The 13,301-nt window shown below is 48.1% G+C and overlaps 1 protein-coding gene across 1 annotated transcript in view; it reads right to left on the bottom strand.

Annotated features, from left to right (window-relative positions):
• Positions 1-12,991, bottom strand: part of COL13A1 (collagen type XIII alpha 1 chain) — a 215,184-nt gene extending 202,193 nt beyond the window's left edge. Inside the window, exon 1 of the mRNA XM_038744032.1 lies at positions 12,863-12,991. Coding sequence (XP_038599960.1) covers positions 12,863-12,907 — 45 coding nt within the window. The 5' untranslated portion in view covers positions 12,908-12,991. The remainder of the gene's footprint in view (positions 1-12,862) is intronic.
• Positions 12,992-13,301: the final 310 nt, after the last annotated feature.

Genomic DNA, 13,301 nt, shown 5'->3' with positions numbered 1-13,301 from the left:
TAGTGGAAAAACCATGGGCCTGGGAGTCAGAGGACCTGGGTTCTAATTCTGGTTCTCCCTGTTCTGTAACCTTGAGCAAGTCACTTAATTTCTCTATGCTTCGTTCATTCATTCATTCATTCAATAGTATTTATTGAGTGCTTACTGTGTGCAGAGCACTGTACTAAGTAAGCGCTTGGGAAGTACAAGTTGGCAACATATAGAGACGGTCCCTACCCAACAGTGGGCTCACAGTCTAGAAGGGGGAGACGGAGAACAAAACAAAACATATTAACAAAATAAAATAAGTAGAATAAATATGTATAAATAAAATAGAGTAATAAATCCATACAAACATATATACATATATACAGGTGCTGTGGGGAGGGGACGGAGGTAAGGCGGGGGGAGGGGGAGGAGGGAGAGAGGAAGGAGGGGGTTCAGTCTGGGAAGGCCTCCTGGAGGAGGTGAGCTCTCAGTAGGGCTTTGAAGGGAAGTTGGGCTTCAGTTCCCTCATCTGCAAAATGAAGACTCAATACACTTTTTACCTCCTGCATTGACTGTGAACCCCATATCTTGTACCAGTGCTTAGTACAGTGCATGGCACATGAAAAGGGCTTAATAGCACAACTATTATTAGCAAATATCATGATTGATATCAGGTAGAAGGAGCACAGAATGAAAAAGACTAAAAAATTACGTATTTCTCCTAAAGTAGGCACCCCGTTCCCACCATCCATTTCAGCTCCTACCTCTGGAGCACTGAACAGACTTGGAGAAGCGTACTGAAGAGAGTCGGGAAGGCTAAAGAGGGACAAGAGGAAAAGGTAAAACAGAAGGAGTCCAGGGAAAAGGGAGAAGAGTTGACTCCCCCAAGAAGTTATAGACATTCTGGTTCACCTGTCCAGGTGGAGGCTGACAAGATCTGCTCGACTCCCACGGCCTCTAGTCGATCGGAACCATCTGCCCTCCTCAGAGGGGTGTGGGTTGGTTTTGAAGAACCTCTTTCACATGTGGGGACGTTAAGCTCTTGGAAAGTGAAAACCAGCCCTCACACTTAACTCCACTAATTCCAACCTTCTCACTGTACCTCAATCTTGTCTCTCTTGCCGTGACCTCTCAACGTCCTGCCTCTGGCCTGGAATGCTCTGCCTCTTCATATCTGACACAGAATGATTCTCCCCGCCTTCAAAGCCTTATTGAAGCCACATCTCCTCCCTAAGCCCTCCTTTCCTCTTCTCCCACTCCCTTCTGCACCACCTTGACTTGCTCCCTTTATTCAACTCCCATCCCAGCCCCACAGCACTTATGTACCTATCTGTAATTTTATTTATTATATGTCTGTCTCCTCCTCTAGACTGTAAACTCATTATGGGCAAGGAATATGTCTCTTGTATTGTTTTATTGTACTCTCCCCAGAGTTTAGTATAGTGCTCTGAACACAGTAAGCGCTCAGTAAATACAATTGACTGAGTGGCTAAGTAGGGTGGATCTGTGGATCAGCAGAAGGGAAGAAGAGAATCCTTAGATCAAAATGAAGATGGGACATAGGGTTCCTTGTGTCCTTTGAGACAAAGGGACTGGGAATTCAGGCAACACCCTTAAGCAGGGCACCTCAACCCTCCCTAAGGAAAGGAGGTTTTGTCCCCAGGGCACCCAATCCTTAGCTGCGCCCTCCCTCCCTGCCAACTAAGAGCCATATGAGAAACAGGGTGGCTTAGTGGAAGAACACGTGCCCGGGAGTCAGAATGACCTGGGTTTTAAAACCAGCTCTCCACATGTCTGCTGTGGGACCTTGGATAAGTCACTTCACTTCTCTGTGCCTCAGTTACTTCATCTATAAAATGAGGGTAAGAGTGTGAGCCCCATGTGGAACAGGACTTTGTCTGACCTGAATAACTTGTATCTACCCCAGCACTTAGAACAGTGCTTGGCATGTAGTAAGCATTTAATAAATACCACAATTATTATCATTCTATTCCTTCCATAGTTCTTAAGAGAGAGAAATGGAGCCATGAGCTCCAATGACGGGCATCATGCTCCATCTACCCCATGATTGACACAGTTGCCAGGTGTCCAGGGAGCCATCCTGGTACTCTCAGGAAGCTCTGGTGCTGGGACAGTGCTGTTTCATTCAGTTTAAAAGAGATTTAATGTGTTGTAGGGAGATGGGAGGATGGGAGGGGACCCCCATGCTTGTCTTTCATTCCACTCGGTGTTTCAGAAAACCCACAATTCCCTTTTGAGCAGGGAGGGCGGAGAAATCCCTGAGGCCTTGGCAGGAGAAGCTGAGGCCTGATGCTATGGAAACCTGTGAAGGAAAAAGAGTTTCAGTGTCTCCTTGGTGGGCTGGGTCTGCCTTTGAATGCCAACGCTTCCACCAATTCATGGTTTTCATTCCATTTCTCTTTGAAGCCCTAGAGGCAACCTCTCTGTCACAGGCAACTCCATCCCCTACACCCAGCATCTTTCCCAAACTGGGAGATCAGTGGATTTAGGCTCCCGAAAAGGTCTTCTTCAAATAAAAGCTGCCTGGGAGATGCAGTGAGAGACAGGAAGGGAAGGAGATGCTGCCAGTGATTGGAAGATTTGCTGTCTCAGGGACAGAATATGAGGATTGGAGAAATGGGCTTGGGTATTTTCAGTGATTTGGCAGGAAACAGCAACGTTATGGGAAAATGTCCACCTGCTCATCCCAATCCTGAATCAGAATCTGGGCTCTCCATTTCCCATTGTGGAATACAGACCCCGGAACCACAGAAGACTCCATGCAGAGACCTCTTTCACCCTTTTGGTCTCTAAAAGGAACAGTGTGGCTTAGTAGAAAGAGCCCAGGCCTGGAAATCAGAGGACCCAGGTTCTAAAGTGGGCTCCACTACTAGCCTGCTGTGTGACCTTGGGTGAGCCACTTTACTTATTGTTTTATTTTACAGTATTTGTTAAGTGCTTACTAAGTGTCATGCATTTTACTAAGTAATGGGGTTGATATGTGCTAATCAGGTTGGACCCAGTCCGAGTTCCACACGGCTTACAGTCTTAATCTCCATTTCACAGGTAAGGTAACTGAGGCCTGGACAAGTTAAGTGACTTGTCCAAGGTCACACAGCAGACAAGTGGTAGAACTGGGATTAGAACCCAGGTCCTTTGAATCCAGGACAGTACTCATATCTACTAGGCCACGCTGCTTCTCCTTTGTGTCTCAGGTTGTGCGCTCTGTGCCTCACTAAATTGTAAGTGCCTTGAGGGTAGGGATCATATCTACCCACCTCTACTGTATTTGTACTTCCCCAAGCACCTAGTACGGCGCTCCTCACAGAGCTAATGTTCAATAAATACAACTGATCCATCGATCTACCAGTAGTACAATTCTGAATGCTACCTTAACTAGAACATGTGGAAGTGGTAGACGGACTGCGACGCTTTGCAGGCTACTAAAAATCTCAGAGGGCTGATAGACTTTATAAATCTATCTTTAGGGCTAAAGAATTCATCTCAGGCTTGTTCAATCACAACCTCAAGGGATAAACGCGCTCCCAATTAAGGTAACTGTGGTGTCCATACACACGAATGTACTGACTGTAAGCTTTTTGTGAGCAGGGAACGGGTCTGTTTATTGTTATGTTGTACTCCCCCAAGCAATTAGTACAGTGCTTTGCGCACAGTAAGCACTCAATAAATACGATTGAATGAAGGAAGAAAAGCTGATATGCAGTCCATTGTGTCTGTGCAGTGGTGAAATACAGCTCCCCTCTAGACTGTAAACTCCTTTTGGGCAGGGAATGTGTCTCTCAACTCTGTCATATTGTACTCTACAAAGAAGCAGCGTGGCTCAGTGGAAAGAGTCCAGGCTTTGGAGTCAGAGGTCATGGGTTCAAATCCCGGCTCCGCCAATTGTCAGCTGTGTCACAACTTCTCTGTGCCTCAGTTCCCTTATCTGTAAAATGGGGATTAAGATTGTGAGCCCCACATGGGACAACCTCATCACCTTGTATCCCCAGCGCTTAGAACAGTGCTTTGCACACAGTGAGTGCTTAACAACAAATACCATCCTTTACTATTATTATTAATAATAATATTACTCTCTCAAGTGCTTAGTACAATGCTCTGCATGCAATTAATGATTTTTTTATGGTATATGTTAAGCGCTTACTGTGTGTCAAACACCGTTCTAAGCATTGGGGTAGATACAAGTTAATTAGGTCGGACACAGTCCCTGTCCCACATGGGGCTCACGGTCAAAGTGATTGATTTATTGATTGACCCCAATCGCCTCTCTTTTAGGGTAGTTATCCAACAATAGCTACCCAGAAAATGCAGCCAACTCCCAGGTACATAAATTAAATGGTTCCACCTGACTGAACTGGTCCATGCCCACAACTGTTCCCCTTTCTCCCTAAGAGTGCTTTTCATGAAAAAGAAATGGGGCAAGTACTCTTTAAGAGTCCTCCTCTGTCTCTCCACCTCTCCCCTATTTCTCCATTCTGACAGATTCCCCAGAAGCTGGAGGCGTCTTTTGATTTCCTTCATTTGTGCCCTCATGACACACACGCACAAAAAAATTCAGCTGGAAAAGTCATTAAAGTCAAAAAACCAAGGGGGAGACGGCAATCCACCCGAAAGGATATGGTGCAAAGGGGCGTGAAAAGTGAGCAAAGGGTGAACATGCCTTGGGCTTGGTAGCTCTATAATAGTAATAATAATGGCATTTTATTAAGCACTTAGTATGTGCAAAGCACTGTTCTAAGTGCTGGGGAGGTTGCAAGGTGATCAGGTTGTCCCACGGGGGGCTCACACTCTTGAGCCCGATTTTACAGATGAGGGAACGGAGGCCTAGAGAAATTAAGTGACTTGCCCAGAGTCACACAGCTGACAGTTCTCGGAGCCGGGATTTGAACCCATAACCAGTGTTTAGAACAGTGCTTTGCACATAGTAAGTGCTTAATAAATGCTATCATTAAACCTCTGATTCCAAAGCCCATGCTCGTTCCACTGAGCCATGCTGCTTCTCAGCACTCTCCCTGTTGGTCCCCTTCCTTACTCTCTCATCAAACGTACAATCAATCAGTGGTATTTACTGAGCACTTATGGTGTGCAGAGCACTGTACTAAGCGATTGGAAGGGTGCACCATGTCAGAGTTAGACACGTTCCCTGCCCACAACAGCTTAGTCTGGAGCCTGTCCCTCTTTTCTGTCTTTTTCATCCTAGTTCCACTCATTTTCCATTTCCACCACATTCCTCTCTTTCCTAAATCATTCTGATGGCTGTCTCCTCTTCATCTTGGTCTCATGCTCTCTCCCTCACTCCCCTCTATCCTTCTTCCTATCCCACACGAAGGTGGTATTCCCTCTTGGATTGCTGCGGTCTTCCAACTCTCTCCCTCTATTCCCAGCTCTCTCTCCTCACTTCTCCCGGATCTCTGGTGGCTGGGGTAACGCTGACTCTTGGAAAAGGCAGCGATCAGAGTCTTCTCTCTCTACGCCTACGTTGTACATGGTTTCTGAATTAGATCTGCTGGACAATGAGGATGAAATGCTCTGATGCTTTCCCACAACAATGACCTTGCCTGTCCCTACTTCTCCTTTCCCCCCACTTCCCTGCCCCAGTGGTTTCCTCTGAGTCCTTGGCTGAAAGACCTCCAGCCTTGGTATAATTTACCTCTGATCCATCTTAATATTTGCCTCAGTTTCCCAAATGGGGTTCTGGAGATCCCCAGGATGTTCTAAAGCAAACTTTCAGAGTTTTCTCACTCCAAGCTTTGGTCTCTCAGAATTCCCTCCCTGCTCTGTCAGCTCCCAGAAATGATTTGGAGGAGAAACTGAGCCTTTCTCTCCAAGACCACCTCAGAATCAGTATTAGTAGTAGTAGTAGCATGGCTCAGTGGAAAGAGCCCAGGCTTTGGAGTCAGAGGTCATGGGTTCAAATCCTGGCTCTGCCACTTGTCAGCTATGTGACTTTAGGCAAGTCACTTCACTTCTCTGGGCCTCTGTTCCCTATCTGGAAAATGGGGATTAAGACTGTGAGCCCCCTGTGGGACAACCTGATCACCTTGTAACCTCCCCAGTGCTTAGAACAGTGCTTTGCACATAGTAAGCACTTAATAAATGCCATTATTATTATTAGTAGTAGTAGTAGTTGTAGTAGTAGCAGCAGCACAAGCAGCATATATCAAGTACCTATTTGGTATGATACATTCTACTAGATGCTTTGGAAATATAAAGAAGTAACACATTCCCTGCTCACAAGATGCTTACTTGTTAATGGGGGAGATTAACAACCATATTTAGAACTAGAGTGGTTCAAAATGAATAATAATAATAATAATAATAATAATAATGTGGCATTTGTTAAGCACTTAAAATGTTCCAGGCACTGTTCTAAGTGCTGGGGTAGAGACAGACAATCGGGTTGGACACAGTTCCTGTCCCACAGAGGGTTCACGATCTCAATCCCCATTTTACAGATGAAAGTAACTGAGGCACAGAAAAGTTAAGTGACTTGCCCAACATCACACAGCAGACTGGGACAGAGCAGGGATTAGAATCCAAGTCCTTTTGAATCCCAGGCCTGGGCTCTATCTGCTTCCCTGTAGCTCAATAAGTAATACTAAAAAAATAATTGAGCTATGTCGGGGCAAGGAGCAGTGGCTTCACTCCACCCCCACCTCTCCCACTGAGTATCCAGGAAGACAATCTCCTCCTCTGCCCCTATGGGGTTGGTGTCTCTGATTATTATCCCCCTTCCGTGTGCTTCACAGATGTTTTCAAAGGGACTGTGGTCCCTTGCCTCTCCCCGCCCCCCTCCCTACTTGAGGTACATGCCAACCTCCAGCAGAAGGATGTCACCAAGCTAAAAGTTTTGAGGCACCCCCGTACCCATCCCATGTAAGGCCAACTGGACTCTGGGATTGTTGGGGTCGGATAACTCTATTCCAAACCTTTCCCCACCCCAGGAGCCCCAGTTGGGGAATCCTGTGGCTGGTGACTCCGGGTGGTCCCGACTCGAAGTCGGTAGAATTTCCTTTTGGCTGTGTTTTCCTGGGAATGCATTGTAGGAACCTGCTCACGGAGCCACGGGGGCTGTAGGAGCGGCCTCTGGTCTGCCACCCCCAAGAGATCCCAGCCTGACCTATCGCTCAACCAATACTGACCGAGCGCTTCCTCTCTGCCGAGCACCGTGCTAAGCCCTTGGGAGTCAGTGTTTGTAGCCACGATCCCTGTCCTCAAAGACCTTCCAATCTTAGCAGGAGAAACAGACACTAAAATAAATCACAGGTCGGGGAAGCAACACGGTTGCAAAAAACATTCCCAAGTTCTGTGGGGGTAAGGCATCCTATGTGTGGCCCAGTAATTCATTCATTAATTCATTCATTCAATGGTATTTATTGAGCACTTACTGTGTGCAAAGCACTGTATTAAGCGTTTGGGAGAGTACAATTTAAAAATAAACAGACACATTTCCTGCCCACAGCGAGTTACAGTCCCACCTGCCCATCTCCTGAAAAAGCACGGAAGATTTCTCTGTCGGTTCCAGGTCCCCCTGCTAGAGGATACAGCACAGATGCTTTCCCTGGCTAGAGACCAAGCGCCCACATCGCTGTTGGCAAAACTGGAACCTCTTGACCTCAAGGCTGAGCCCGTAATGGGAACGGAGCAAGTTTTTCCCAAGTTTGGAGGCTTTCAGCCTTCCTAGTCCAAGTGCGAGAAGCGTGATTCACGCCCAGTTAGTTGTCTTTTCCCCACCCTGGCATAATATAGCCATAAAAGTCATGCAGCTCGGGAAAGTTGGGGGGAAGCGGAGGATCTGTCACGGAGAGATGGGCCTTGGGGACCAATTCTGCCCTCAGGGCTCCGGGCCCGGTGCCCGCCACGGCCCAGCCGACACTGCCCGCCTCTCTTAGGGCAGAGGCTGAGCTGGGTGACGTGAGCTGGCGCTGGGGTATCGAGCCAAATTCTGAACTGGTTCATGGGATTCCAAATGCCATCGCTTTCCCCCCCCCGCAGGCACGTTCGCGCCTCGCCTGATGCCACCCTGGATAGGCGGTTGGTCAGGTCGAGGGCCGGGATGGGGAAGGGAAACGGGATTCAGTCCTCAGCTGGGAGGACTGAAGGTTCTGGGTGCATCGGGGGTCATTTGAGTTTCTGCCTCTGACTGAAGGACTAGGGTGAGGCAATTCACCTCCTGCCCTGCAGCCTCAGTTTCCACACCTAAGCCTGAATGGACTCATGGCCTAGTAGAAAGAGCACTGGGCTGGGAGCCAGAGAACCCGAGTTCTTATCAATCGATCAATCGGTTGCATTTCTTCAACGCTTACTGTGTGCTGTGGGGCTGGGAGACGCAGAAGGGAATGGAAAAAGAGGAAATGAGGAAAGGCTTAGTCAGGGAATCCCAGCTCCTCCACTTGTCTACTGTGTGACCTTGGGCAAATTACTTAATATCTCTGGGCCTTGGTTTCTTCAACTGTAAAACAGGGATTAAATACTTAATCTCCCTCCCTTTTTAACTATGAGCCCCACAGGGGACAAGGATTGTTTTGGACGTGATCATCTTATATCTACCACAGTAGTTGGCATAATAATTATGGTATTTGTTAAGCACTTACTATACGGGAAACACTGTTCTAAGCGCTGGGGCGGGGGGAACAAGGTGATCAGGTTGTCCCACATGGGGCTCACAGTTTTAATTTCCATTAAATCTGAGGCACAGAGAAGTGAAGTGACTTGCCCAAAGTCACACAGCTGACAACTGGCGGAGCCAGGATTTGAACCCATGACCTCTGACTCCAAACCCCGTGCTCTTTCCACTGAGCCATGCTGCTTCTCGCGTAGTAAGTGCTTGACAAATACCACAATTATCAGTAGTAATAATAATAATTCTGGTATTTGTTAAGTGCTTACTATGTGCCAAGCACTATACTAAGCACTGGGGTGGATACAGGCAAATTGGGTTGGACACAGTCCCTATCCCACATGGGGCTCACAGTCTTAATCCTCATTTTACAGATGAGGAAAGTGAGGTCTAGACTGCGAGCCCACTGTTGGGCAGGGACCGTCTCTATATGTTGCCAACTTGTACTTCCCAAGCACTTAGTACAGTGCTCTGCACACAGTAAGCGCTCAATAAATACGATTGATTGATTGAGGCACCGAGAAATGAGGTGACTTGCCTAAGGTCACGCAGCAGACAAGTGAGAGAGTCAGGATTAGAACCCATGACCTTCTAACTCCCAGGCCTGAGGTCTAGCCACTATGCCATGCTGCTTCTCAGTGTTACACGTTATGAGGGGGTGTGAGGATGGATAGTAGAAACTTTGCAGAAAAAGCTTACTACTGCTGAAGAACAGAGTGCTATATTCAAACTCTCCCAGCTACTTTAAATTTGCCACCAGAGCCTCTTTTGACGCTTGGGCTAATGTCCTGCATTGTGCCGAAGTGAATCTCCAACCTCTGGAAATCTGGTTTTTCCCTGTTGCCGGGAGAGGGAGAATGGGCACTTTCTCCCTCTCTCCTCTTCTCCCTCTCCCCCTCCCCAACCCCTCCAGCCCACACTAAACTGTGACCCATGTCAGCCTGTTTGGAGCTCCGGGACCCAGAAAATAATAATAATAATTATGGTATTTAATAATAATAATAATAATGGCATTTGATGAGCGCTTACTATGTGCAAAGCACTGTTCTAAGCGCTGGGGAGGTTACAAGGTGATCAGGTTGTCCCACGGGGGGGGGCTCAGTCTTCATCCCCATTTTCTAGATGAGGCAACTGAGGCACAGAGAAGTGAAGTGACTTGCCCAAAGTCACAGAGCTGGCTGTGGTCGAGCCGGAATTAGAACCCATGACCTCTGACTCCCAAGCCTGTGCTTTTTCCACTGAGCCACGTTGCTTCTCAGCATGGCTATTGGTTACCCCAGTCAGTCAATCATACTTATTGAGTGCTTACTGTGTGCAAAGCACTGTACTAAGTGCTTGGGAGAGTACGACTGTTCTTGGGAGTACAGTGCTAAGTGCTTAGTACAGTGCTCTGCACACAGTAAGCGCTCAATAAATACGATTGAATGAATGGGAGCGTACAGTACAACTTTAAACCGACACATTCCCTGCCCACAACAAGCTTACAGTCTAGAGGGGGAGACAGTGCTTACTATGGGTCAATTACTGTCCTAAGGGCTAGAGCAGTCCCTCTCCCACACGGAGCTCGCAGTGGGATTTGTTAAGCACTTTTTAGATTTCAAGCACTACAATAATAATAATAATAATAATGGTACTTGTTAAGCGCTTACTATGTGCAAAGCACTGTTCTAAGCGCTGGGGGGATACAAGGTGATCAGGTTGTCCCACGTGGGGCTCACAGTTTTAATTTCCATTAAATCTGAGGCACAGAGAAGTGAAGTGACTTGCCCAAAGTCCCACAGCTGACAATTGGCAGAGCCGGGATTTGAACCCATGACCTCTGACTCCAAAGCCCGGGCTCTTTCCACTGAGCCACGCTGCTTCTCTTACTACTTCTCTTCACTGTACTAAGAGCTGGGTAGATACCAGATCATCAGGTCCCACATGGGGCTCGTGGTCACGCTTAGTACAGTGCTCTGCACACAGTAAGTGCTCAATAAGTACAGTTGAATGATTGCATGAATGACTCCCCATTTTCCAGATGAGGCAACTGAGGCAAGGAGAAGTTAAGCTAAAATGACAGCACAGGCCAGTGGGAGAGCCTGGATTACCGCCAAGCTAGCTCTCTTCCTCCCTTCAAAGCCCTACTGAGAGCTCACCTCCTCCAGGAGGCCTTCCCACACTGAGCCCCCTGTTTCTTCTCCCCGTCCCCATCCCCTCTGCCCCACCTCCTTCCCCTCCCCACAGCACCCGTATATATATTTGTACAGCTTCATTACTCCATTTATTTTACTTGTACATATTTACTATTCTATTTATTTTGTTAATGATGTGCACGTAGCTTTGATTCTATTTGTTCTGACGATTTAGACACTTCTCTATATGTTTTGTTTTGTTGTCTGTCTCCCCCTTCTAGACTGTGAGCCCATTGTTGGGGAGGGACCCTCCCTCTATGTCGCCGACTTGTACTTCCCAAGCGCTCAGTCCAGCGCTCTGCACACAGTAAGCGCTCAATAAATACGATTGAATGAATGATTAGCTCTCAGGTATTCTGATTCCCAGGCCCCTCCTGTTCCTACCATTCATCATCATCATCAATCGTATTTACTGAGCGCTTACTGTATGCAGAGCACTGTACTAAGCGCTTGGGAAGCACAAGTTGGCAACATATAGAGACAGTCCCCACCCAACAGTGGGCTCACAGTCTAAAAGGGGGAGACAGAGAACAAAACCAAACGTACTAACAAAATAAAATAAATAGATGCTACACGACACCATGCTCTGAGCTCTTTGGAAGGAAGACGCTTTGTAAATTCAAGGGATAAGTCCTATGGAACATGTGCAATTCAGGAAAATCAGCACCTTCCCCCAAGGCTCTGGAAGTCCTGGAATCTGATTAGAACTGCATGTAGTGGGCCTCTTCCTTACTTCATTAAATCGTATTTATCGAGCAGAGGCAGGAGCAGTATTCCCGATAGAGACTCAGAAAGCATCGAGTCTCTGAAGTTGGGGAGCCCAGGGGCCCTGAGGGAGCTGAGGCTGGGGAGGGCGGGGGAAGAGATGAGAACAGTGCTTTGCACATAGTAAGCGCTTAATAAATGCTATTATTATTTTCTAGACAAGCAGTGTGGCTCAGTGGTAAAAGCCCGGGCTTTGGAGTCAGAGGTCATGGGTTCCGATTCCAGCTCCGGCGATTGTCAGCTGTGTGACTTTGGGCAAGTCACTTCACTTCTCGGGGCCTCAGTTCCCTCATCTGTCAAATGGGGATCAAGACTGTGAACCCCACGTGGGACAACCTGATCACCTTGTATCCTCCCCAGCGCTTAGAACAGCGCTTTGCACATAGTAAGCGCTTAATAAAATGCCGCTATTATTTTCTAGAGAAGCAGCGTGACTCAGTGGTAAGAGCCCGGGCTTGGGTTCGAATCCGAACTCCGGCCATTGTCAGCTGTGTGACTTTGGGCAAGTCACTCCACTTCTCTGGGCCCTCAGTTCCCTTATCTGTCAAATGGGGATCAAGACTGTGAGCCCCACGTGGGACAACCTGATCACCTTGTATCCTCCCCAGCGCTTAGAACAGCGCTTTGCACATAGTAAGCGCTTAATAAAATGCCACTATTATTTTCTAGAGAAGCAGCGTGAATCAGTGGTAAGAGCCCGGGCTTGGGTTCGAATCTGAACTCCGGCCATTGTCAGCTGTGTGACTTTGGGCAAGTCACTTCACTTCTCTGGGCCCTCAGTTCCCTTATCTGTCAAATGGGGATCAAGACTGTGAGCCCCACGTGGGCTAACCTGATCACCTTGTAACCTCCCCAGCGCTTAGAACAGTGCTTGGCACATAGTAAGCGCTTAATAAATGCCATTATTATTTTCTAGAGAAGTAGCGTGGCTCAGCTGTAAGAGCCCAAGTCACTTCACTTCCCTGGGCCTCAGTTCCCTCATCTGTCAAATGGGGATCAAGACTGTGAGCCCCACGTGGGCCAACCTGATCACCTTGTATCCTCCCCAGCGCTTAGAACAGTGCTTTGCACATAGCAAGCGCTTAATAAATGCCATTGTTATTTTCTAGAGAAGCAGCGTGGCTCAAGTCACTTCACTGGGCCCTCAGTTCCCTCATCTGTCAAAGGGGGATGAAGACTGTGAGCCCCCCGGGGGGCCAACCTGATCACCTTGTAACCTCCCCAGCGCTTAGAACAGTGCTTGGCACGGAGTAAGCGCCGAAGAAATGCCATCGTTAGGAGGAGGGCGGGAGGAGAAAAGACAACAGAGAGAACAGACCTCATCCAGCAGCTGGTTAACTCTTCCCAAAATAGCCGTCTCCATTTGGTCTGCGGGGAGCCAGGGCGATCTGTTCGCTTCCAACTGCGAAACCCTGGACTGCAGATCTGAGGTCCTGAAGTAGACCAGGACGCTCAGCACCAGGGAGAACCAGGACACCCCGAAAAGCGCCCAGCTCAGCAGGAGAGGCCCCCCCAAACGTCGCCCTCCTTTCCCGGGCCCGCTGGCACTGCCACCTGCCCCCTCCTCCCCCATCCCGGGCGGCAATAAATAAATAAATAGAATAAATAAAGCCCGAGGGGGCTGGACACCTCTGCTGCCCAAAAGGGGGAAAAATCAGGCGGAGATTTGGGGGCCCAAAAGCCACCCAACGACCAGAGCCCAGGCTGCTAAAAAAGAAAAAGCCGTTGGGAAGTAGAGGGGCCACTCCAGGGGCAAA

Source organism: Tachyglossus aculeatus, chromosome 3 (assembly GCF_015852505.1).
Source record: "Tachyglossus aculeatus isolate mTacAcu1 chromosome 3, mTacAcu1.pri, whole genome shotgun sequence".
NCBI lineage: Eukaryota > Metazoa > Chordata > Mammalia > Monotremata > Tachyglossidae > Tachyglossus > Tachyglossus aculeatus.
This window is presented reverse-complemented; position numbering and strand designations above follow the sequence as displayed.